Below are 25,681 nucleotides of genomic sequence, written 5' to 3' on the forward strand. Positions count from 1 at the left end.
CAAGTGTAGCACCCCCAAAAGCTAGAGAATGTCCTGCAATTGACAATTGTTCATTGTGTTTAAGGAGAAGACCTCGTCTTCCTCTTTTCGACCTCCACCGACTAAACCTGAGCACGCCGAGAAACTAAGAAAATATTTATTAAGCGAATTAAAGTCGCGTCTCACAAATTGCCGGTAAATCCCCCGAATACAAATGACTGGAGATTTCTCATGGCGAAACATTTGATGCAGGTCATTTCGACACCGAAACGGTTGCCCCATGACTCGGCAGCTTCCACTAACGAATTATGCGCTCTAGCGCCTCATGTTCTCCAGCCAAATCTTCTGTCATCATTAGTCAAAGCTTTAAGCCGATTTAATCAATAGCAATTGCCAGCCGAAGTAGGGAAGCTATCCTGGCTCGAGTGTTAACACAAACTAAATTGCGTGTCCTGCACGGCTGGTCGAAAAATTATGAAAATTAAATAGAGCTTCACGTGCCACATGCCAGAGTTTTACCCCGAGTTGCCAGCTGGTCCTGTCGCCTCTCAATTTTGGCCAACATATTGCAGAAATGGAATTCGAAAGGGCGGTCGAAACACTGCCACTCATTAAGCAACTACCGTTTGCTCCTCTTTACATGTTCCATTTTATTTTCAGTTTTTGTTGCCGAGTTGCGGTCTTAAATCACACCACTTTAAGACTGGATAATAAGAACACTTTGAATTGGCCATTATGTATTCTTTTAAGACTTGTATGACGGGCGGACAAAAAAAAGGCGAGCTAAGCTGAGTGAAAGTATCTTCAGCAAAACAATACAAAAGGCATTTCCAAAAAACATTTAAGTGAAACGTTTTTGAAGAATAATCCAACAATAAGCCATTCAATCTATTTAACGAGTAAAATATATTTTTAAATGTTTAAAATAAGATGACGGTGTTGATATTAACCAAAATTAAAATGATTTAAAAATGTTGAAATAATTTTTAGACTTTTTTTTCATATTTATGACTCAGACATTCACAAGTGCATTGTTTAACATGTTGAACAATTATGTCCATACATAAGTCCACCAACTTTAACTTTGCGAAGGAAATGAATCTCTTATAAATACTTTCGAGTTCCCACATGCATACATACATCAATGTATAAGACGCAAAGCGTGCTAATGAGCGTTTCATGTGCCGCAGAAATATAAATTAAAGCGAGTAATAAATATACGCCATTCGACAATTTTCGTTAACTTTCCCAAAGCAACTGTGTACATATTTGCCAAGTCGAAACAACATTCTTCGCCAGCGACCAAGTGAGTCTACCGAGACATTATTACGATCAGTTAACGTCTGGACGCCGATTTATCCGAATATACTTGACGATTCCAGTGTTCAGTTATCTAACCATGGCTAATCGCAATCTGGTTAAAGTTCTTCTGTTGGTGGCATTACTTGGCTTAAGTCTTATGCCATTTGGTCAGGCGCATCCAAAACGTGGTCGTAAGCGGGCCTTTGGTACGTGATTCAGTGGAATGTAAATTTCAATGTAAATTTGTGTTTAAATTTAATATGTGACCATAAGTGGACTCTATCAAGTCAAGCCAATAGGAAATTATTACTTTTAAGTGTTAAAAGACATCTTCAAAGCTTAAGTAATGTTACCAATTCAAATTCATTTACAACAGATTCTTAAATTTTGTACATTTTACTAATTAACTATCCGTAGGTGTTGGTCTTTTGGGCGGAGCTTTAGCTGGCGCTGTCATAGGCAATGTTGTGGCCAAGTCCCATCAGGCTCCCGCTGCCGCTCCTGCTGCTTCTGTAGCCGTAGTGCATCACCACTATCCGCCGGGTGCTCCTGTAGCGCCTGCTCCGGCATCCCAGCCAGATCCCAAAAAGATGACTGTCGTCGAAACTGGCACACCCGACGCCAATGGATGCTACACACAAACTATTCGCGAACCCAATCCCAGCAATCCAAAGTCCTACACGGAGACTCAGCACCTGATATGTCCCACGCTGCAGCAGGCCAACCAGCCGGCACCAGCGATCGCTCCGAGCGTTGCCCAGGTTCCTGTGATGCCGCAGCCCTCGCCAGTTTTCCCTGCCGGATCTCAATTTGTTGTTCCGGCTCATGTTGATCCTGCTGCTCCGGCTGCTGCTCCAGCTCCTACTGCTCCAGCTGCCCCTGTGGTTCCTGTTGCTCCACCTGCTCCTGCTGCTGGTCCTGTCGCTCCTGGCGCCCCTGTAGCGGTTCATCCTGCTGCCCCCGCGCTCGTCCATCCTGCTGCTCCAGCTCCAGCTCCGGCGCCGATTGCTTCCCCAGTTCAGCAGAATCCTGGCCAGCCACAGGTCATCCTGCTCTCGAAGAAAACCGTGTACTATCCCAAAAAGCGATCATCTGCGCCCACACTCAATATTTCGCAGGGTGTGCTGGCCATGCTAGTGATTTTCTACTCTATCAAGGCTTTCACATATTAAATTCCAATATGGTTCAAGAAATTTATTAATTTAAAATCTAAACACCCATTTTATTGACGGTCTTGTTTTTTGCACATAGTAAGTTTTTTTATAATGTTCGGGGAGACATCTGGAGCATTAGATTATGTCTAAAAAAGCTCGTTTTTGAATTTAAATAACTACATTTTATGATTTTTGACAGTAAATTGCATCCCAAAATCTGTAAGATATTTAAATTATATCGTATAATGCAATCTATAAATCAAGAACACCATAGCGGTATTTTATTCTATTTCGCTGGGCTTATAGGGATGGAACAGGAACTTTTGCAATATGATATATCATATATAAAGTAAGTCCCATATAACAACTATCGAAATACTTCAATTGCAAAATTGCAATTCACTTAATAGTCGATTTTACGCTTTATTTACATCAAGCGCCATCTACCTATTGGTAGCAGAACTTATTTGGCACACGTTCTTTACATTGTCAAATTTTTTGGCGCCATGTGAGCTTATGATTCATTAAGCAATCTGGCAGTAATAGGTGGCGCTTTAAGTTTCCAACTTAAGACATAGAGTTTATTATGGAAATCAGTAAAAATGTATATACGTATATTCTTTTAATTTATTAGTAAGGTTCCTTTTAGTTAGAACCCCAATGTGTAACTGATTTTGCAAAATGCATTATTCCTTTAACTATAGCTTTTATCGGTGGCAAATGGAAAATGGACTTTGGTCAGAAGATTTCGATTGGTTTAAACTGTGACCTGATCTATACGTCGCCGGGTAGCATCTTTTGTTTAATTTATTTGGATTGGTCAAAGCTTTTATGCTGACGAATGGGCCATTGGACCCTTTGAATACAAGTTTGAAATTTGTGTGAAATGTTTACAACTAGGGTGCCGTCGATCGTGAGTAAGATTTATGTTTATTTTAAGTTTAGATGTACACACACAGCCACAGTAGGCTCTGGACTTATATTGTTGACAAATGGAATAATGGGTATCTCGGGATAAACAGGTAGTTGACAGGGTTTGGTGTCTAGAGTATTTGCGCATACGTCACTTAAATATAATCATAAAATTCCCATTGTCAAAGTAAATATCTCACATTTGTGTTTGAATGGAAAATGTTTGCTACACCTCGAAATAACTTCACTGAAGGTCCCTTGTGCCACTCTACTCCGAGATCCGAAAAAGGCAAGTCGCATCTCGAGCCCAAGTATGTTGCGAAGCTGCCCGTGAGTATCTATGGATGGTATCGGGTCCTCATATTTAGCACGGATCGTCAAGAGACATTTAATCGAGTGCTGCGGCGTATTCGCAGAGTTCTGAACCCCTTGAAGATAAATCCGCGGTATAAGCACACAGGTGGGGAACATGATACGGCTGAGGACTCTGGCGCCCTCTTCACGTTCTTCGTGGACAGTTACGACGTTGCAAGTGCGTTGTGCCGCCGTGGATGGCTGGATAATCGGGTCTGGTTGAAGGTCAGTGACCGAATGCCCAAGATCTGGATTAACACATTCTTTAGGCTGCGGTTGACAAGAGTGCTGTTGGATAGGTATAATCCGGGTGAGCACGGCTTGGATCTCACGCTGTTTTATAAAGATGAGGGCTTAGACAGAGGCTTTTGCGCCCTCGCGGAATCTAACTGTTTGAGCACGGTGCTCGGGATTGTAGGGAGGGAAATGCCGGAGCTAGAGGTTCTGATTTTGGATAGGAATCACCTGACCAATCTGTGGGCCTTTACACTAATGGAGCGGCGCTTTCCACGACTTCAGAGCATATCTTTGAAACAGAACAATATCGGAAACGTCAATTCGTTGCGGGTTTTCCAGTTTCTTCCCCTAACTGAACTGAACCTCCAGAACAATCCTTTGCCCGCCGGTTACGAAAAGGAAGTCCGAGATATTTGGCCAAGTTTGCAGGTGCTCAACGAAATACAAGTGACTCCCGACCCGAAAATGATGCAATTATTTTAAAGAGCGTTGCAACTTACTGACATCAATGTGGAGTTGTACCGAAGGCAATGTATGAACATATATATTGGGGCTCCAGTCTTAGAGGCAGCAGTCCTTTGAGTTCAATGATCTCTGTGTTGGTTCAAGATTTTGAATTACCTTTATGTTGTGATTTCGAAGAATTCATCTGTTGTCCTAACATAAATTGGTTATGAATCGCTTAACAAATCTGGATATAAATACATTGACAATAACAATTCGATAAATAAGATAAATAAGTAGTATTCCCTCCTGCCATGTAGGAACTTTTGCAAAAACCTTTAATGAAAAAAACGCGTGGCTTTCGCATTTTTACACACTTGAGCGTCAGTTTCTTGGGCCACTTCAATTACGTAATTTGCCTGTTAACCCAAATGTAATGTCCTTACTCAAAACCAAGAAAAGTTTCCTTTTTCGGCGACTTTTTGGCATAGAACTTTGTACTTGTTACTTTTCACTTTGTGTTTTATCCATGGCCGAAGCGAAAAGCTCAAAAGGTGAAACGCTTGCCACTACCGCTGCCGTGCAGTTGTTGTCGTTATTTTGTTCCCCGAGTGCAAAATGAGTTACAAATTATTAAAAGAGACGTGGACACAACGCCTACGCACTGGCAGCAATTTCCCACGCCGACCGCAGACCGAGATTGCACTGAGGAAAAAACTCGAATAAAAGAATGCTACTAAACGTCCTTTACACCCCCATAAAAGTTATTAGGCTAATTAAAGATTCTTAGCGGGAAATTGCAAGCAGCTTATACGTGTGTCACAAATTGATGAAATTTATCCTATAAATAATCCTTTTTTTTATGTGCAAGGCTAAGAGCGAGAATGAGAATGAGAATGGAAAAAGTAATGGAAACAAGAAGTGGTTGCAGCGGTGCGGTGTTGGCCCAAACGGAAGTTGGCGCTGATGGCCGGGCTTTGGCTTTGGCTTTGGCCAACTTCAAGATGCTGCTCCCAGGGCATGGGCCACTCGCTTTTCACTTTCTTGGCACTTTATTTTAATTTCTGAGGCGTTCCGAAGTTTCCCCTCTCTGTGTTTTTTCCAACACTTCCATGCTGCCTGTACTTAGTTGGGGCTAAGTAGAAATTACTTCAACTTGCGGCTTGGCCGCTCGCTTTTTCCAGGTCAGCCAGGGAAGAAACTCTCACAAGCATCATAATGTAGAAATGATATCAAAGGGCTTCCATCTAACTGAGGACATAATTCCGAAACTATTTTATTTTCAAATGCTGTATTCCAACAATATTCAACAATTCGTCAACGAGTGCTTAAAAGTGATTTTCGAAGTATTTCAATTTGATTAATACGCTTTGTGGGGAATGTCTTGAAAGCAAACCAAAAGATACATTCAATAATACGCGTTTTAATGTACTGACCCCTAATATAAACCCAGGTTGCCTTAAGTGCACTTAAAGCATTCCACATTCCTCCAAATTTCTCCAATACCGATTATTTTGTTCTGTATCCACCTGTTCCTCAATAAGTCTAGTCGCCTCTTTGTATTCTTTGGTATCCTTGAGGTCTTCATTTTTGAATTGTAGTTTGCAAATCTTGAAGCTATCATTTAAAGTAAAGTAATTAAAGTTAATAAATCATAGATAGATAAATCATTATAATTTGCAAGTGTTCTAATATCTTGTGGACCACTTCACCATAAAAATTAGTTTTAATCTTCATTCTTCATATGCATATGAAACTTACTGCTCTGATTCAAGGAGCCAGACAAATTGAACAACCTTAACCTTCTTAAAACCTCGTTTATATTCATATTGATTTAACTTATTACAGATATTGTAGGTGCGTTCTATAATTTACTGAATTATGTCATCAGCTTGGTTTGCATCATCAAAGGATTGTTTGCATCTCTAAAAAAAACAAGAGAGAACGCTATAGACGAGTTCCCCGACTATCTGATACCCTTTACTCAGCTATTGAAAGTGCGAAGGAGGCTCTTCAACACTGACATTTTTTGGCGCTTTGTGGACGTTAGAGTGGGCGTGGCAAAAAGTTGTTCTGCAGATCGATAGAAATTTACATTACTTACAAAAAAATGAAAAAATATCAAAACATTTTTTAAAAGTGTGGGCGTGGCAGCGTTGGGCGATTTGTGGGCGTTAGAGTGGGAGTGGCAAAAAATTTGTTTGCAAATCGAGAAAAATTTACAAGGCTAAAAAAAAATGAAAAAAAATCGACAAACTTGCGCTGCGGGTATGTCTCTGGAGTCCGTATGCTTAATCTCAACTTTCTAGCTTTTGTAGTTCCTGAGATCTCAGCGTTCATACGGACGGACAGACGGAAGAACATACGGACGGACAGACGGACATGGCCAGATCGACTTGGCTATTGATCCTGATCAATAATATATGTATATACTTTATATGGTCGGAAACGCTTCCTTCTGCCTGTTACCCTTTTACTCTACGAGTAACGGGTATACTGAAAAAAAAAACCAACACATTTTTTGAAAGCGTGGGCGCGGCAGTTTTGGGCGGCTTGTGGGCGTTAGTGTAGGCGTGGTAATAAAATTTTGGCAAGAAATTGGCAAGACAAATAATAAAATAAAACAAGAGAGAACGCTATAGTCGAGTTCCCCGACTATCTGATACCCGTTACTCAGCTAGTGGAAGTGCGAAGGCGAGTCTTCAACACTGACAGTTTTTTTCGGTTTGCGGGCGTTAGAGTGGGCGTGGCAACATGAATCAACAAACTTGCGCTGCGTCTATGTCTCTGGAGTCCGTATGTTTAATCTCAACTTTCTAGCTTTTGTAGTTTCTGAGATCTCGACGTTCATACGGACAGACGGACAGACGGACGGACGGACGGACAGACGGACGGACAGACGGACATGGCCAGATCGACTCGGCTACTGATCCTGATCAAGAATATATATACTTTATATGGTCGGAAACGCTTCCTTCTGCCTGTTACATACTTTTCAACGAATCTAGTATACCCTTTTACTCTACGAGTAACGGGTATAATTAGTCTGAGTGCGCCTTTTTCTAAAAAGTCAAAGCAAGCATAAATGGCAAACGTACTCGTAATAGTCCTGTGTTCGTATTTTAAACTACTTAATATGATGTCTACAATAATGAGCAAAATAATTGTAGCGCTGAACTCTGAAATACAAGTAAGGTACCCAACATTCCCACAACGTTACTGTTTAGAGAACTTCACTTTTCATGTGGAATGTATTGATTTAAAGCTTTCTTCTTGCGTTCTTTGAGAGCCATATAAAAACGATAAAATCGGGAAATAGCTGAATACAGTGTGTGGAGTGCTGAGTGCATAAATACAATTTATGTACGCAAGTTTTATATTTTCCCTTTCCTTTTCCGTTTCTTGTTCTTTTTCCCGATCATCCGTTTCTGGGTTTTGGGAACGACAACTGGGGGCGTGGCTTCAGCCATAAAGCTAACAAATTGCTGACACAACATATGAATGACAATATATCAGTGGCGGAACCAGCCAGCTGAGTGGCTGCTGCTGAATAACGTATGATTTACGGATAGAAAACTCAATGAAAATGACGCGTACCAATACGAAACCCCTGAATAAATTCGATTTTAAATGCCCAACTTACCTTTAGCGAAAATAGTTTGCATACTTTTGACACTTCCGTATTCATCAACAACTTAACATTTAAGCATAAATTTTCTCTTAATTTTAAAGAGCTCATTCAACAAAAAAAGCCGCAAGCAGCAGGCCACCTTAAAGCTTAAGTAAACACAAACAGAACAAATACATTCATATATGTAACAGAATAGGGTCAAGCGGAAAAAATCATTTCCGTATAAGCCAACCGAAAAGGGTGCCCAAAACATATGGGACAATATTATGCAACTTTTTATTGAGTTTTCCGCCAAGGCCACCGCCACCATTCAGAAGATGTATGTATGTATTTCTTGCTTGAGGGAACATTTTTTCAGGATCAGGGAAAGCATCTCGGCCGAAAGCGCTGCAACGTCTCAGCATGCTCGTCAATTAATCAAATTGACACTTGTACCGTCGACAGATCGTGGCCATCTTAATATTTCTAGGAATGAAATGGTATTTGTCATTTGACATCCGTTCCTCGTGTCAGAACATTCCCAAAGAATGAGAAAGCGGTGCGTAGCGGCATTGTGTACCTTCCATGTTGATGAGGAGGGTGGGTCAAGCCCATATAGCGATTTCGATTGGCTCTTTTTGCCGCCGGACTTCTGACGGACAAATGTTGTTCAATATGCGACGTTTGACTTTGTGGCCCACGGAAACAAAAAACAGGAAGTGACAGTGGCTTTGTGGTTGTGATACTTTCAGTAGTTCAGTAGTTATTTCGTGTGCGTTGGGCGCTGTTTAAATTCCGCTGCAACTGACAGGTTGTCCCCCTTCCTTGCGGGGCACTAGGCCATTCTTCATTACCTTAGCTATTTCAGCGGTAACTAAGAAATATACATAAATATCTATTTACCTATATATGTAGGTCCGCTTTCCTCAATATCATTTGATTTTCCCCTGAACATTGACTCTAGCATTATATCACTCTTTAAATTATTAACTGGTTAAATTTAACGCGTATCCTACTAGATTTATAGAAATACAATGCATTTTAAAATACAAAAATATCAAGACAAATCATAAATCACAAAATCCAAGGCAAGCAACTATAATAGCAATTGACTGACCATCTGGCCAAATAATAATCAAGAACGATTACGGTGATTTGTCAGGAGTACCCTTAAGTGCCGTAAAAGTTAGCCCACAAGCAAGTTTAAGGATCCTAAACTCACTAACAAATTTGTAATTGATTGCAAGGAACTTGTGTTTAGCTTGCCAGTAAAATAAATGAAGTTTAACATAGAAAGTAACCAGCTATTTGAGCACCACATGGGAAAGGAACAATATTCACACAATAAATTGATTGAAGTTCATTCAACTGGTTTTCGACGGAATGGGAACGGGGCTTACGATTCGATTTGTTTAGCTTTAATCTGCTCCCCATTCATAAAAAGTTGGAAAAATCAAATGAATTTTCATTCCTATTTACACAAAAGCACAAAGGTTCGGATAGGAAATGCAAACATTGTCATAATCAGCCTACAGGCACTTAAGTACATTTGCGTATACGTAATACGGCAGTCACTTTGAGCTTATAACACTGATTGCTAGGAAAATGGTTGCCTGCTTAGAGGGGAGGATGTAAGGAAACGATTTACACCAAGCTATTTAAATAGACACTGCCGATGTGGAAATACTCCAGGTATTGCGAATTAATCAAAATTGATAATAGGACGGAAATGCGAAAAAGTTTCTCCCCCTTTTGAAGATCGAAAACAATATAAATGAAGCATTCACTAATTACTTCGAACTTTTTATATGTGAACGGGGAAAACATATTTTTGTTATTCATTTGCATATGGTTCCTGCCTGTCTATCCGCCTAGCAACTGAAAATGAGTGCCATAAGCTTGCACCCATGTGTGTGTCTGTGCCGCCGGGAAACCTTGGGAAAAGGCAGCAAAGTGTTAAACCGTTAGCAGCTAGATTGAGCCGAGCAGCTGCTGGCGGCACCTTGCAACAGTTGCCTGAAGGAAAAACCGCACTGCTAATACCATCATCCGCCTCTGCGCAGAAAGAAATTGTAGAAAATCGTGCAGGGCTGTTTCAAAATGTGTGATGAAAACTCAAAATGAATACAATAAATGTATAAAATGATTCATCTTTTGGTTCATCTTTTATATGTAAAAGATAGTTAAGACAAAAAAGGGGTAACCTATAAGAATTAAATCAGGGGTCAAAAAAGTTGGTCTGAAGATAATGACCTTTTTAGGAAGTAAAATTCAAGTGGTTGATTTCCGTACTTTGGTTTTTTTTCCAATTTCGACAGAAGAACCCTTTCTGAACTAGCCTGCTTTATCGCTCAGTGCATGGTGCGCGTCACCGCTTTGCATACATATGCATTGTGGTTAAGCAATTTGCAGCAAACGAAATGAAAGTGCTAAGCGCATTGGCCGTCAGTTTCTGCCTTACCTTCCCCTTGGCCGGTGTGTGAGTGCGGCAGGTGCGATACGGTAAAGCTGTCATATAGCTGGGTCTGTCCCTGTGTGCGTGGGACCCATGTGCACGTATTTTTTCTGCAACTCGAGTTCTGCGGCTTGCGCTAAATTTCATAATTTTTGCGAGCGTCTGGTGCCGCCGGTGCTTGTCTGGTGTCTCCCAGTCACGTGTCATTCGTATCGCGCCGTAAACAAACCCAGCTTGCGTTTGCCGCGGTACTCCACCCACTCTGTTGGCATGGAGCATCGTTTGTTATCCCGACAGTCCCGACAGTCCCGATCCTGATCCCAATCCCTATCCCAGTCCCGTTCCAGCTCCCGTCGCCTCAATTCGATTTATTTTTATGGGGCTTCCTTGTGCACTTCTGCATTGGGGATACTTTTTGCGGAGCTCGGCTCAACCCTCGCACTTGTTCACTGAAAATACTTTCTCATGCGTAAAATGCTTGACAAGCGGAGCAGACACAGACGGTGACGCATTGAAATGAGGGTGGGGTTGGATACCCGTCTGCCCCCCGCAAAGGTTATCAGCTTTAGGCATTACATCAGGCATTGCATCGAAATGAAAGTTCTACTTTTTCCAGGATTCTTTTTATTCATGTTGATTGGACTAGCTGGTATTTTACTAAAACACATTCGTACTACATTACAATTAAACATAATACAATTTTAAAGTAAGCTTAGTCTAAATCAAGAGAGAACGCTTTAGTCAAGATCCCCGACTATCAGATACCCCCTTCTCAGCTAGTGGAAGTGCGAAGAAGAAATTTTTCGGTCATTTTGATACTATTTCTATCAACAACAACAAAAAAAAAATAAAAAAAAAAAATGTTTAAAAAGTGTGGGTATGAAAAAAAAACATTTTTCAGAAGTATGGGTGTTGGAGCTTGGGCGGTTTGTGAGCGTAGATTGGGCGTGTCAAAAACTATTTTGGCATATCGATAGAAGTTCGCAAGACTACACAATAATCTAAAAATATCGAAACATTTTTCACAAGTGTGGGCGTTGCGGGTTTGGGAGGTTTGCTGGAGTGAGAGTGGGCGTGGCAACATCTGGAATATACATGTCTAATCTCAACTTTCAAGCTTTTATAGATCTCGACGTCCATACGCACGGACAGATACGGACATGTACTCGGATGTACTCGGCTATTGATAACTAACATACTAACTGTAATAGGCAGGGCTTTCGTGAAATTTTGATGTTGATAGGTGACATATACATACGTATATATGTATGTATATGTAACAAAAAGAAGAACCCCGTACTGGCTAGGTAGCTCATCTTCCAACCTTAGAGAAGCCCAAAAACAATTCTTTACACTTCAGCTAATTGGGTATAACGGCCAGGAAGAGCTCATTCAATTAAATATGCAATCGAAATACAGCGCGAGAATGGAAAACAAAGACCAATTGCCGGCCAATATAAATTGGGTAAATATTCAGCGAAAAAACCGCAAACACAATCGAAACTTTACCGCAGTTGAAATATTTAAATGGCCGAGAGAAGGCAAAAAAACGTGCATAATATAAACAAGATAAAGTTGCACCCGCCAGTTATGAACAATAATTAAAAGGATCCCTTGCTCGGCGCTCATAACGAATCGGCTCAGTCGGCCCTCTTTGGGGTAATCACTCCCCTTGGATGGGTAATTACGGTTGGAATTCATTAACCCATCACCCGGTGGTCCCTGATAAGGCTGCTGAAACGTTGTTCAGAGTTCCGAACAGAATTTTATTCAGTGGAAATACCATTTTGCGCAACAGAAGTGAAAGTTAGCAAATTCGTCACCTTCGTCACGGACAGGTTGAACATCAAACACTTGCTTAGAAAAACGTAGAGATGTTTGCCTCCTGTATGTTAGTGATGCTTGTTTCAAGAACAGCACTCTCGGAACACTCGTGTATCAAACTATCTCAGCAATGGAGAGATGAAACTGGCTAATGTATCGACCATAAAATACCTGGATCAGCAGGGTCAATTGAATCCTTTCAGGAACCAGGTCTACCTTACTAGTAAGGAACAATTCTGACCAATCTGTTACCTTATTTTCTTACACAAGCTTTATTTGTTTTCGCAACTTGGACTGATACGTACCGTTAATAACTGAATATTCCTTTTCAAATATGATACCCATTACAAAAAACCGTATACTCGAAATAGGACATTCCGTAAGTAGCCGCTGGAGAGCCCAGTTAAAGAATTTACAAATGCCGGACGAGCAAAGAGAAATGGAAAAGCCGTTGAATATGCAGCAGGATCTGACCCAGTCGGGCCGAAAACGGCCAGTAGCTGGCCCAGAGCAGAGAGGCTGGCTAACAAATGTTCGGATGGACAATGTGCTGGGCGGGCCATGAGTTTATCGCTGCACAAGTCTTATGTTAACACTGGCCACAACAAGACCAATGCCTTTACCAATGGAAATGGCGAGGAGGCAGCAGCTGCTTGACTGTTTTTGGTAACTTTTTGCTTAGCTCCCAAATGTGCCACAAATACGTTGCAGGGCGTGGACTCTGCAGGAGCCAACTCCCTCGCCTCGCCTGATAAGTAAATGAATGTTGCATACTTTGGGGCGCGGGCGCAGTTTCCAGGATTTTCAATCATCAAGTAGAAAGCGCCAGCCATGAGGGTGTTATTAATGTTGCGTTATCAGCAGGCCTTCCTTTCTATGCTGTAAAATTCATCGTTCTTCCCATGCACTCAGAAAGTACTTCCACATTCTGCGGGAAGTTTTACAGACAAATTGAGCCCAGCTTATTAAGTGAGAGAGAATATATTTCGGGAATGAGAAGAAGCGTTCTTGGGCCTAAAGCTAGTTTATGCACAATTAATCCTAGAATATAGTCGCTGTATAATATAAATGTGGTTTCTGACTTTAGTATCGATATGTGTGTGGCATTCCCTACAAGTTGCTGTTATTTTTGCCAGTGCCTCTACCGCAAAATGCACAGCCGGCGCGGCAAGAGCCAACAAGCAACAACCGGCGACCGACAACCAACATGCAGCAGCTGGAGGAGCTGGAGTTGGAGGAGCTGGAGGAGGTTCGACCATGAGAATGCAGATTCCCGCTGCTGCTCCATGTTGGCTGCATAAAAACGCAGGAATTAGCATAATTTCAGGCACTCTGGCTGCGATGGCGCAACACTTGCGACCGCAGATAAGGCGCAGAATGAACGCAGGGCGTCTTTTGTGCATGTGTTTGTGGGTGCGAGTGTGCGGCAGTTGAGTGTGTGCGTGTGTAAGTGCGGGATCCAAATACACGCGTGCTGGGCGCGCTGTTCATCGCTTGTTATTTCGGGAGCGTTGTGCAATAGCTGCGGCATATGTGGATACTCGACCAATCGGACGGGGATATTAGATCCTCGCCCAATAGAAATCGTACGGTAGTAATTGAAAATACGGGTACAGTTCTTAGGCGAAAACATATTGTTGAACTATTGTTGAACTTGTCGAACTATTTAAATTAAAGCGCATTTAAAATTCGACTCGTTAAGCTTGGTTTTCGTCACAAAGTTGGCCTGCAAAGCCCGGAACACACTCCTATTGTACTAGCGAACACACTGCGGCATACGATTTCCATAAATGCACAACATTGCGATTTGCTTGGCCGAAGGTCTTGGGAAAAAAAAGAAGCCTGCGGCTGAGAGAGATTTTCTTAACGGGTTTCCAGTGGGAACGATTTAGGAGCAAGTTGGAAGTAAGAATGAAGTTTCCATTGGCTTAAATTTTTATTACCAATAGTTGGAACACAAAAATCCACCGCACCTAGTTCAAGTGGAGCACCTCGTTGAAGGCCAGCCTCAAGGCCTCTTGGAGACCCATGCCATAAAGCACGTCGTAAATGGACTTCATGTTTCCGGGGCTTAGATCGAATTTCAGGGAGAATGATCTCGGATTGTGGGGATGGCGGTGTCGCATCCCTAGATAATGCTGGAAATGCAGTTGAGCCCGTCCCCAGTGGCGTTGATCTGTGAACAATTTCCTTTCGTGGAGCTCTTCATTATTACAAGTAGCAAACTCAAACAAGTTCTCTGTCATCGGCCAATGGACATCGCTCCGCAGTTCCCGTCTCATCCCGCAGTCCGAGTGCCAAAGGCAACCAAATCTGGACGCAGGGCCTCCAAAGCTCCCTATTCTGTTGCAAAACGCCAGGGTCCGTTGCAGGCTCATTTTCCTCAGAAAGTTATTTCGCCGGGCTGTTGATGCTCGAGACCGTTGATCTGCCGCCATCGAAATGGGCTGGCTTGGGTTGTTGATACGTGGTCGTCGCACGTGCGGACCATCCCCAATCATCGCGCTTTCTATGACGCAGGACGGACTAGACCTTCTCAACATTCTCGAAGCACTTGTTCTGGTTTCTTCGCTCATAATCGCGGACATTTCTGGCGATCGAGGTCCGATGGGCGGGCCTTGCAACGCTGATGGAAACAAATAATTTTGGAGGGACAATTCAACTGTCCACTAAACTGGCCAACTGGGATTTACGCACTATTTGTCAACTTTATATTTAAACTTTACACAACTTACTACCATAATTACAAATGTGTATATCTGTATGTTTAATTTGGCTTTACTCACTGGTGTAGCATATATTGAACTGGTGTAGTGTATTGAACACAATATCAAAACCGCACAGTTTTAACTTCAAACAAGAGAGAACGCTATAGTTGAGTTCCCCGACTATCTGATACCCGTTACTCAGCTAGTGGAAGTGCGAAGGAGAATCGTCAACACTGACAGTTTTTGGCAAATCGATAGAATATTACAAGACTAATACAAAAATGAAAAAATATCAAAACATTTTTCAAAAGTGTGGGCGTGGCAGCTTCGGGCGGTTTGTGGGCGTTACAGTGGGCGTGGCAAAAAGTTTTTTGGCAAATCGTTAGAAATTTACAAGACTAATACAAAAATGAAAAAATATCGAAACATTTTTCAAAAGTGTGGACGTGGCAGTTTTGGGCGGTTTGTGGGCGTTAGAGTGGGCGTGGCAACATGAATCGACTTGCGCTGCGTCTATGTCTCTGGAGTCTGTATGCTTATTCTCAACTTTCTAGCTTTTATAGTTCCTGAGATCTCGACGTTCATACAGACGGACAGACAGACGGACGGACAGACGGACATGGCCAGATCGACTCGGCTATTGATCCTGATCAAGAATATATATACTTTATATGGTCGGAAACGCTTCCTTCTGCCTGTTACATACTTTTCAACGAATCTAGTATACCCTTTTACTCTACGAGTAACGGGTATAAAAATAAGGATGACTTGCTACGAACATTTCTGCGGTGATTGAGCCTGTATTCCCTGGGTACTGCAAAAGTCGGCTGCGGCATATGCGAGTTCTAGAATTACTTGTTCATACTGAAGTACTTACATTAAGCACTGATTACGCGTTTCGACAGCGACTCTAATTCGACCCCTTCCGGCTTTCGGAACTTGATTATGCTGCTCGTCTGCTACTCGAATAACAGGATGAGCAATACATTTGCATGCCGCCTAAATGATAAATGCTCTTTCACGTGGTCCCTTACATATCCGAGAATTCCCTGAACTGCGTCATCGGGAGAGCCTGATTCACTTCATAGTTCAGCGCGGAAAGTGAAAAAGTGAACTGGCGAAATGAATGATGAAAATCCGTTCCCCGTTCCCCAGTCCCCAGATATTCTTCTGACATTCTACAGCTTGCACACAATAAACAATTGGCCTGCTGACTTGCAGCATGAATTGAGATGTCAGCAGACTGCACTCGAGCCGAGCAGCCATTAATAATTGACTGGCCCCAGCTACACGGGGCGTATGGGTAACATTGCTGGGAAAATCACTTTGATTGGCCTCGGCCACGCCGCTTTTGGCTCCATTTACCTCAAGGTACTTGACACTAATTAAAATCCCCTAGTTGTCCAATTTAAATGCTGCGAGGAAAGGACTACTCTTATTTTCCAACTGCATTGTCCCAATGAAGTACCTGAGCATGTTGGCATAAACCAACTGCTCCTTTTATGTCCATGGCAATGGAACTATTGCGGGTGTGTATGTATTGCCAGCCACAGGCTGCAGTGTTAGTCTGGTCTATTGTCCTATGGACTCTCTCTCCACCTCCTTCAGCTGCTCCGTTTTTAGATTCAGCTTGTGAAGCTGAATTACAATGATAATTTGATTGTTTTCATAGTTCCCCTTTATTTGTCAATAATTTGTTGCTTATTCAGGAATCACAGCTAGAACGGGCAGCACCGCTGAAGGCCGTTTCGTTTTTCCATAGGGCCACAGCAAGGACCGCAGGGTCCGCAAGGACAACAACGAGGTCCACAGGGCCCACAGCAGGGCGCGCAAGGTCCACAACAGGGCCCACAGCAGGGCGCGCAAGGTCCACAAGGTCCGCAAGATCCGCAGCAAGGTCCGCCCGGTGCACAACCCATGGTTTTGAAATTAAGACAATTAAAATAAAAGCTACAATACCAAAAATTGCTTTTATAGAAGATGTAATTTTGATGTTCTTTGGTTGAGGGAAAAATGAAAACTGATATTTCGTCACACAGAAATTGAATGGGAAAGCAGAATTCAGATTCACAGCCATCTAGATTCGAAATTATTAAATGCAAAATTTATAAAATACGTTCAACAGATGTAGCATACATTTTAATTTTAGTGGACTACAAGGACTTAATGCGCAATTTAAAGCAAGAGAAAACGCTAAAGTCGAGTTCCCCGACTATCTGATACCCGTTACTCAGCTAGTGGAAGTGCGAAGGAGAGACTTCAACACTGACAGTTTTTGGCGTTTTGTGGGCGTTAGAGTGGGCGTGGCAACATGGGTCAACAAATTTGCGCTGCGTCTATGTCACTGGAGTCTGCATGCTGAAACTCAACATTCTAGCTTCTATATAGTTCCTGAATTCTCAACTCATACGGACGGACAGACGGACGGTCAGACGGGCGGACGGGCTATTGATCCTGATCAAGAATATATATACTTTATTTGGTCGGAAACGCTTCCTTCTGCCTGTTACAAACTTTTCAACGAATCTAGTACACCCATTTACTTTACGTGTAACGGGTATAAAAATAAGATAAAACGATACCTCGACGTTGTAGCAGAAGTATATTTGACAGGATCAAATAGATCAAGACAGGAACGACAGAACGTCGACTAGCAGAATGCCCATCGCGGTTCGTGGCCTAAAAGGAACTGGCTGCGTCGGCACCAATACAATGTATGCTTAATATTAAACGTTTAGCTTATGTCTTATCTATGTGACAGACGGACGGACAGGCTCTGCTAATGCTGATCAACGAAATGCTCCCCTTCGACTGTTCCAACTACAAGTAACTGACATGAGCGCCGCCGCACTTGTCCATTGATACCATGAAATACTTTCTACTCTTAAGGCGTTTTATCTCAATATATTTTTTGTGACTTGAAACTGCTGGGTGTTAGCCTAACCATGGTGTGATTGTGGAATGATGCAACAAATCGATTCGCCAGCAAATAGGGCGCACCTAGCACCAACAGCCTCCGAAACAACTGCCAAATGGTCCGCAGCAAGGTCCACAGGGTCCACAGCAGGATCCACACGGACCACAACGGGGTCCACAAGGTCCACAGCAGGGTCCACAGGGAGAGCAGTAAAATCCGCAAGGTCCGCAGCACGATCCACAAGGTCCACAGCACATGATTAGTTCGAGTAGTCTAAAAATAAGAAACAAATTAGTATAGTGTACTTTTAACTTAGCAATAAACTTTTTACTTTAGTAGCCAAAAAACACCTATATGGGACAACACCACAAATTTTGATGCGAGTAGGACGGGGGTCGAGATGAGAATGATATATTTTCGGAACTTCCACATTTAAATGGGTCTGACAGATCAAGAAAGATTTTCATAGCCTCCTTTGAATTAAAGTTATATTTATGTACATATCTACAGTGGGTCCAGCTTTTTGAATTAACCTCTAATAATCTGCTCGGTAAAATAATATGATTTGAGAGGTTAAAAAACATTTTGGCCACACCCACTGTAATACCCACAAACCTGGTTTGGTTTAGAATTTCTTTTATTTGTTTTGCCTTTCCATGCCATATATGTGGCATAAAGCCAGAAACAGGTAAAAATATCTCGTTCGAACTCCCACTTCGTGTTACCGACCATTTCCACCATTAATAAAATATATTTATAAGATTCGCAATCAATACAAAATTATTTTCAAATTTTTATTTTTCAATCCTAAGTTACACTTTGTGGTTTACAGGATCTGTTCTTTTAAATGGTATTACTCAGCACCCGCAATATGGCCTACAGGGCCCACAGCAAGGTCCACAAGGTCCACAAGGTCCACAAGGGCCGCATGGTCCACAACCCCCGCAGCAGGGACCGCAAGGGCCGCAAGGTCCACAACAAGATCCACAAGGAGCACAGCAGGAACCGCAAGGACCACAGGGTCCACAAGGTCCGCAAGGACCGCCGCAAGGGCTACAGGGTCCGCAGAATCCAAGGGGTCCGCAACACATGATGTTTACTTAATGTTCTAAGAAGAATCTTGTGAAAACTTTTAGTGTAAAGACTATAACAAATACTTACTTTGAACCAAACAAAGAAATAACTTAGGACGACCAAAGAATTTTGATGATTACAGGCCGAGAATCAAAACCAGAATGATAGAAACTTGATTCACAAGTTGGTATAATAATTTGACATCTGTCGAAAATATCAGCAGCTAACTAGATTATGGGTTTTAGAAAGCAGAGGTCGAAGAAATGTAATATAATTTGTTGGATCATATTAGCCTTGAAATTCACATGACTGCTGTCACATTGAAGCTCCGACTGACGTGGCTCACATTCGTCAGTTCTCCGTTCCACCTTCAATAGTAAGCACCTAAATTTTCGGTGGTTTCAGCTTCCTTTGGATTCCGGTAGTGAAAGATCTCTTAAAAAACAAAATCATGTACATGTATGTCAACCCGAATTACGTTTTGGTAGGGGTATGTATATATCTGTCCCGTAATTCCAGAGACTTCTTTTAATATCTGTTTTTAGGGTCCCTGCTGTGGTCCCTGCGGCGGATGTGGTCCTTGTGGTGGATGCGGCCCCTGTTGTGGTGGGTGTGGCCCCTGCTGTGGTCCTTGCGGAGGATGTGGACCTTGCTGCGGCGGCACCAGCAGTTTTTGCGGTTGCGGTCCTTGCTGCTAAGCCAATTGACCCGGAAACCTGTCGGAATACATAAGGCTGCTATATAAATCTGGAAAAATAAACTGTGGGAGACGACAAGGAGATGCTTTGTATATTCACGGATATCCAAAGCCTTATTGGGGGTTAATTTAAATAATTCTAGAAAAATCGGTTTATTCCAAAAGCTCGGATTGCCTCTCTTCAAGATAGGTGTTAAATGCCTTCTGCGTCCTTAGCTCGGTGTCAAGTCTGTCGAAGGTCCGCATATTTCGACAGAGAACCATGATCTGACGTTTGCACCGATCGTGGATGGCCAGTCGGAACCCTGGCGTTCCTAGGTGGAATTCATAAAGATCAATCATTAGGAGAATGATACGCAGCGAGTCCCTTATAGATTTGCAATTGCCATCCAGTCCCGCAGGTAGATAATGGGTCTACCATGCTCTCCAGCAGAGCCTCTTCCTTATGGGGGAAGGCCAGAAAGGCATCGAACCTTTGTCTAGTTCTCGAATCATCGAACCAGACCACAAGCGGTTGTCTGAACCATATGAAAAAGTTCATTATACTTGAAGACATACTTTTCATAAAATGTACCTTTGTCAAGCAAAAGTAGTTTCAAGGGGTAGACATGCGATCTTTTCTTGAAATGTTATTCCTTAAGTCCACATATGAAACCCTGCATGAAAGTTCCGGCATCCTTAGAAGTCCTTCTCTGCATTCGACAATAATGGGTGGCCATGTCGATCAGTTGACAAGCAGCAGACACAAACATCTGGACAATCCTTTCGAGATATACTGCATCTTTTTAACGTGAGGGGGTTCGTAATCTCTTAAAAACGAAAGGACTAATCTCGATTGATCGTCGCTATTCCATGGATTCTCAGAAAGTTTTATTCAATAACATTTTTCTGAAGATAACGTATGACTTTAAGAATTAGGGTTTTCAGATTATTGAAACGTAGATAAAGAAAACTTATTTTTTTGGGGAGCATTTCGATGGTTATGTTTGATATATAAGTTTGAAATATACAATCGCATTTGTAAAGGCAGCGATCTGCCATTTGAATAATGTAAAATAGATCATAATCCTGATTAACGAATATTAGGTTTTAGTGTAGCCATTTCATATGCTTATAAATGTGTATAATTGAATTTGAGTCGTTAAGCTTGGCAAAGTATGCTTTGAAACAACTGTTCAAAAATAAAATTTGTTTTCTTAGCCAGCCAAATAAAGCGGTTGCCCAAAAACTTCAAAAACCGCTTAGGTGAATCGGTTAACGAGTGCAAAAACATAGGGCCAACTCTTTTCATTCGTATAATCAATTTGAAATGTCTAAACAAAATTAATTGAAGCTTACATCAAGATAGTTTAGTTTGGTTGGGTGGTGATTGATGCTTAATTCAACAGTATATACCCAGGTAATGCATATATGGCAACTGAAAAAAGAATCAACGTCACACCTCCATAAATTGGTAGATGCTGAAGTTGCAAGAGACCCAGACTGCTGAAGTTTATGTTTAATTCCAAGTCATCAAATATATAGAGAGACTAGCAAAGTTTTGGGCATTCTATGCCAAAGATTCCTCAAATAAAATTACAATTGTTGGGAATGCAGTTTTTGAACTTTATCAAATGGAGACTAAGAAAGCTTGTAAAGTATTTCCAATTCACCTCGTATTGATATACAGCTCCAAATGCTATAAAAAGTTGAACAATTGGCTTCTAACAAAAAATGAAATCTACCCGGTAACTTGTATCATAAACAATTAATTAATTCAAACTCAAACGGCTATCTTTGCCGATGGACCCTTGACTGAAAATGTTTGGATCTCGAGATTTCCATTTAACCTCTAAATCTCCGTCTCTTATAATCAATTGGTATTGATTGGTGACAATAAAATCACTGTCTTCTCAATCGGCTGACTTTGAACCGACTCTATCATTGCAGATGCCACCACAATATGTTTCACAATAGTCGCCTGGAATTGTTTGCAAAAGCTTTATTGGCTTTTCTTCTTATATACAAATATTTAGATTTATTAAAATTAAAATAAATAATTTCTTGTATGTTTCTATTTGCCGAATGATACGAACGCAAAGGCCGCTGCAGCGCGCTGGCCCCATACAAAAAGTGAACTTGCATTGAATTATTTTAAATAAAATTTCTTACGAGCTTTCATATATATGCAAAACTCTCTATTTTAATGTAACAAGCGAAATAATACTATAAAATCTAAAATATTATAAGAGGATGTATTCCATTAGTGGATTACTAATGTCATAAAAAACAGTATATTTATAATTTTTTTAATCTAGAAAAAGTTTACGTGTACTCATACCCTTTCCCTTTTTTAAAAATAAAACCATTATTCTTAGCCAGGTTTGTATTCTTATTCAGTTTAGGGGTTTTCGACTTGAGAGCTTAGTGTGATTTTTTGCGGGTGCGGCATTTTAAGTAATACATCAAATGAATTAAGTTGCCTGCCAAATGAAGGCGAAAGCAATTTTCGGAGTCTTTTGGCGGTGGATGTGAAGGCATTCGAGGTAAATGGAGCGAATCCTTTAGTATCTGCAATAAAAATCAAGTCATGTTAACAAAGGAGGGAAGGGAAACGCAGTCAAAAAGCCAACCATCTAAGATGGCGACCGATTGTAAGTTTTTTTGTGACAAAAAGTGAATGCAATCATATAAGGCAATAGTTCAAAGAAATATGTTTACGGAGAACTGAACTGTTAACTCTCTAGATATACACCACACATCTATATATTTATATGTACATGCGAAACTCTTGTGCGTGTCATTGATATATTGTTCGATCTGACAATATAGGAAACAATCAGGCACACAGGGTGGCAATAAATGCGGTAATGATGTGGCACGAGGACCAGAGAAAGAAGTCACACCATGCGTATGGGTATTAGTGCTAATACCTTTTAAGTAAAAAAACTTGTTTAACAAGTTTTAGTTCTTTGATTAATTCTTTTATTTTTTTAGTTTTACAAAAGCGCGGTTTTAACATTCTCTACTCATTGTATTTTTATACCCGTTACTCGTAGAGTAAAAGGGTATACTAGATTCGTCGAAAAGTATGTAACAGGCAGAAGGAAGCGTTTCCGACCATATAAAGTATATATATTCTTGATCAGGATCAATAGTCGAGTCGATCTGACCATGTCCGTCTGTCCGTCTGTCTGTCTGTCTGTCTGTCCGTCTGTATGAACGTCGAGATCTCAGGAACTATACAAGCTAGAAAGTTGAGAATAAGCATACAGACTCCAGAGACATAGACGCAGCGCAAGTTTGTCTATTCATGTTGCCACGCCCACTCCAAAGCCCACAAACCGCCAAAAACTGCCACGCCCACACTTTTGAAAAATGTTTTGATATTTCTTCATTTTCTTATTAGTATTGTAAATTTCTATTGATCTGCAGAACAACTTTTTGCCACGCCCACCCTAACGCCCGCAAACCGCCCAAAACTGCCACGCCCATACCTTTGAAAAATGTTGTGAATTTTTTTTCACATTTTTGTTCGTCTTGTAAATTTAACTCTCTATACCAAAAAACTTTTTGCCACGCCCACTCTAACGCCCACAAACCGCCAAAAACGGTCAGTGTTGTAATTTCTCTTCACACTTTTACCAGCTAAGTAACGGGTATCAGATAGTCGGGGAACCCGACTATAGCGTTCTATCTTGTTAGTTATTTATCTGGCCTTAGTCAATGTCCCGACCACTTGCAACGAATACTATTAAACACACGGCATTTAAATCCGGCAGCTTAATTTTCACTGCAATGATGTGACTTACATATATACAAATCACGTTGCAAAGAGAACAGGATTCGTGGGATGGGGCTTTTAATTCCGGGTTCTAAATAATTCATAATTGAGGTATATCATCTTATTAAATATATCCGCGTGTAATTCTGTAGTTAGGTTTCAGCAAATGTGGAAAACTAAAATACGAAACGCGGCATACCATGCGGGTGCCAACAGTGGTTGCTAAAAGTATTTATTGCTGTTAATCCTAAATGAAGTAAAAACGCAACTTTTCAAACGTTCGTGGGTCGACAAGGAAACCATTTTTAAAGCCGAAAGTAATCGTACTTACCAGGAGCACTGTGTTTACCAACAAGTAAGCACAAACGGCAGACGTGCTCCGTTAAGGGTGAATAAACACAGAGACTCAGCTTCCGGCAGAATATTTCAGTTGAAAATTTTTAATGAGCTCGAAGTTGTCGCAGTAGATTTTGCAACATACCATGAAAAATCGGAGAAAAAAGGAAATCTGAGAAAGAAAAATAACATACAATCAAATAAGTGGGATGAGGTATTTGAACCCGTCACTCCTCGTATGACGACCCATTATGAACAATGGCTCTGTAGCCTTTGCAACGAATTACATAAAAAGATCAGAATTGCATTAACAAATTTAACAGTTTATGCTAGGACTCATGCTAGGACTCATGCTTTGTGGTAATGCCATAAAAACGCTCTACCGATAAGTCCCAAACAAACAAACAAGTTAAAGGAAATTTCACATATTCAATGCATTGGTCCAAAAAGATCTAAAAAGCCCACACGTAATAGCATGGCTACAACGAACATTTTCCGTTTCCTAATTCCGTTTCTTCCGCTTGGAGAACGGCCAATCAGACCCGTCCTGCGCAACGCAACAAGGATCGCTTTTCGACTAAGAATCAAGCTCAACCATCCGTTAGATAATTAGAAAAGAAACGGAAATTAATTTGTCAAAACGACCTAGCTGCTTTGGTCTGGCCGAGAAAATTGCTAATTAAAATTATTGACAGATTCAAAGCGAAACGAAGGGAACATGAAAATGTGTTCCGACACTGAGATGGCTGTGTACGATTTTAGCCGAGAAATCTTGAGTCCTCTTCAAGTTCCGTTCTGCGTTCGGAAGCAGTTGCAAAGTGCCTAGAATATATACAACACAATATGTGCCTCCATCTCTGTTGGGCCACACGTTGCGTATACGCAACTTCCATCGGCTCCCATCGACTGTAGGAGTTCCATGTAGGTTCTATGACGGCAATGGCACCATCTCTGAGCGTGCGAGTGTTATTTCGCTGAGCTAAAATCCACAATGGTTCGGGTATGAGCTGAGTTTCCTGTGCCCTTGGCTGCTTCATCAACATGCAATTGGATTTTCCCCTTTCTATATTCCTATTCCTGCAATATCGCGTTGTTTTGGCGCTTTGATGCCGCGCATTGTTTCAATGAGCCCGCGGGCAAGGGACGACTATCTATTGTCAACGCTGCGTACGCAGTATGCGGTATGCGTTTTTATTCACCGCCATTCCATTGGTTTTTCGAACGGCGCTTTTGTGTTGCGGCAGTTTAATTGACTGTAGGAAACCGAATGGGTCTTATTAATTCATCATTTAAAAGTCAATTGTCCAGCACAAGGGGTGTTAGGTAATAATTCTTTGGGACAGAAGCTTAATATAAGAAGAGCTAACGTCATAGTTGAGTACCAAGACTACCAGACTATCCTTTTACATTAGAGCGTGTGTAAAGTATTGTTTACATATCTTATATAATCTGCCTGTGTCCGCTAATATGTTCGTATGAATGTCCAGACCGCGGAAAATATAAATAAAACTATGAATGTTGCGATCTGAAAGATTTATAATTTTGCCATGCTACGTCTTATACCTGTTACCTACTCTTCATACAAAATGGTTAATCGCCAGCGAATTGAGTCTCAGAAATTTATTTTATTTTAAATTAAAAATCGGAGTGCTCTTGGTCTAAAATAATTCAATCCGCATTAAAAGAAAGCAAATATATATAGACAATCCAAAATGGTTTTAGACTGTGTTCTTCGCACGTGAATTTCTGTCTGCTTTACATTTTTTTCTGTCATTTTCTGCCAATACGGGGTAGGTGGAACTACATCATTTGCCAATTACGCACTCTGCCCTGCTTCTTTCAGAATCAATAGAGTCTGTAGAAAAAAGCTGAAAAAATTGCCAGCTCGACGTCAGCTTAACACCTTGAGGTTAAA

General features: G+C 41.3%; 5 protein-coding genes and 1 long non-coding RNA gene across 7 annotated transcripts; 3 read left to right on the top strand and 3 right to left on the bottom strand.

Annotated features, from left to right (window-relative positions):
- Positions 1-1,197: 1,197 nt before the first annotated feature.
- On the top strand, positions 1,198-2,489 carry LOC122621186 (predicted GPI-anchored protein 58). Of its 2 annotated transcripts, XM_043798969.1 has the most exons (3): positions 1,198-1,285; positions 1,362-1,487; positions 1,699-2,489. In XM_043798969.1, coding segments are annotated over exons 1-3 (882 nt in total). In that variant the 5' UTR covers positions 1,198-1,284; the 3' UTR covers positions 2,454-2,489. The 2 variants fall into 2 exon arrangements, with proteins under 2 accessions (XP_043654904.1, XP_043654905.1); XM_043798970.1 differs by lacking the exon at positions 1,198-1,285 and having other exon boundaries at positions 1,292-1,487.
- A 982-nt stretch (positions 2,490-3,471) lies between these two features.
- LOC122621402 (nuclear RNA export factor 1) lies at positions 3,472-4,628 on the top strand. Its single transcript, XM_043799252.1, has one exon. It carries the CDS (start codon positions 3,567-3,569, stop codon positions 4,419-4,421), a length of 855 nt encoding a protein of 284 aa, XP_043655187.1. The 5' UTR covers positions 3,472-3,566; the 3' UTR covers positions 4,422-4,628.
- A 9,555-nt stretch (positions 4,629-14,183) lies between these two features.
- Positions 14,184-15,016, bottom strand: LOC122621381. Its single transcript, XM_043799225.1, has one exon. It carries the CDS (start codon positions 14,857-14,859, stop codon positions 14,245-14,247), a length of 615 nt encoding a protein of 204 aa, XP_043655160.1. The 5' UTR covers positions 14,860-15,016; the 3' UTR covers positions 14,184-14,244.
- A 1,618-nt stretch (positions 15,017-16,634) lies between these two features.
- Positions 16,635-19,202, bottom strand: LOC122620088 (male-specific sperm protein Mst84Dd-like). The gene is made up of 3 exons (XM_043797384.1): positions 19,058-19,202; positions 18,776-19,004; positions 16,635-16,863 (listed from the first exon to the last, which is right to left on the bottom strand). Exons 2-3 carry the CDS (start codon positions 18,985-18,987, stop codon positions 16,698-16,700), a joined length of 378 nt encoding a protein of 125 aa, XP_043653319.1. The 5' UTR covers positions 18,988-19,004; positions 19,058-19,202; the 3' UTR covers positions 16,635-16,697.
- LOC122620089 lies at positions 19,143-19,657 on the top strand. The gene is made up of 3 exons (XR_006326114.1): positions 19,143-19,157; positions 19,216-19,460; positions 19,516-19,657. It is a non-coding gene; the product is annotated as an uncharacterized LOC122620089 (long non-coding RNA).
- A 62-nt stretch (positions 19,658-19,719) lies between these two features.
- On the bottom strand, positions 19,720-24,803 carry LOC122622321. Its single transcript, XM_043800702.1, is given in 7 exon segments — positions 19,720-20,391; positions 20,394-20,463; positions 20,465-20,540; positions 20,543-20,626; positions 21,005-21,049; positions 21,052-21,345; positions 24,638-24,803. Coding segments are annotated over 7 exon segments (864 nt in total). The 3' UTR covers positions 19,720-20,262.
- Between the last annotated feature and the right edge of the window lie 878 nt (positions 24,804-25,681).

The sequence above is a fragment of the Drosophila teissieri genome, chromosome 3R (assembly GCF_016746235.2).
Source record: "Drosophila teissieri strain GT53w chromosome 3R, Prin_Dtei_1.1, whole genome shotgun sequence".
Taxonomy (NCBI): Eukaryota; Metazoa; Arthropoda; class Insecta; order Diptera; family Drosophilidae; genus Drosophila; species Drosophila teissieri.

Coding starts and splice junctions, on each gene's coding strand:
- LOC122621186 (XM_043798969.1), top strand. Junction 1,488..1,698: donor TGGTCGTAAGCGGGCCTTTG/GTACGTGATTCA, acceptor AACTATCCGTAG/GTGTTGGTCTTTTGGGCGGA.
- LOC122620088 (XM_043797384.1), bottom strand. CDS start 18,987: ATGTGTTGCGGACCCCTTGGATTCTGCGGACCCTGTAGCCCTTGCGGC. Junction 16,864..18,775: donor GGACCTTGCTGTGGGCCCTG/TAGGCCATATTG, acceptor TTGCTGCGGATC/TTGCGGACCTTGTGGACCTT.
- LOC122621402 (XM_043799252.1), top strand. CDS start 3,567: ATGTTTGCTACACCTCGAAATAACTTCACTGAAGGTCCCTTGTGCCAC.
- LOC122621381 (XM_043799225.1), bottom strand. CDS start 14,859: ATGTCCGCGATTATGAGCGAAGAAACCAGAACAAGTGCTTCGAGAATG.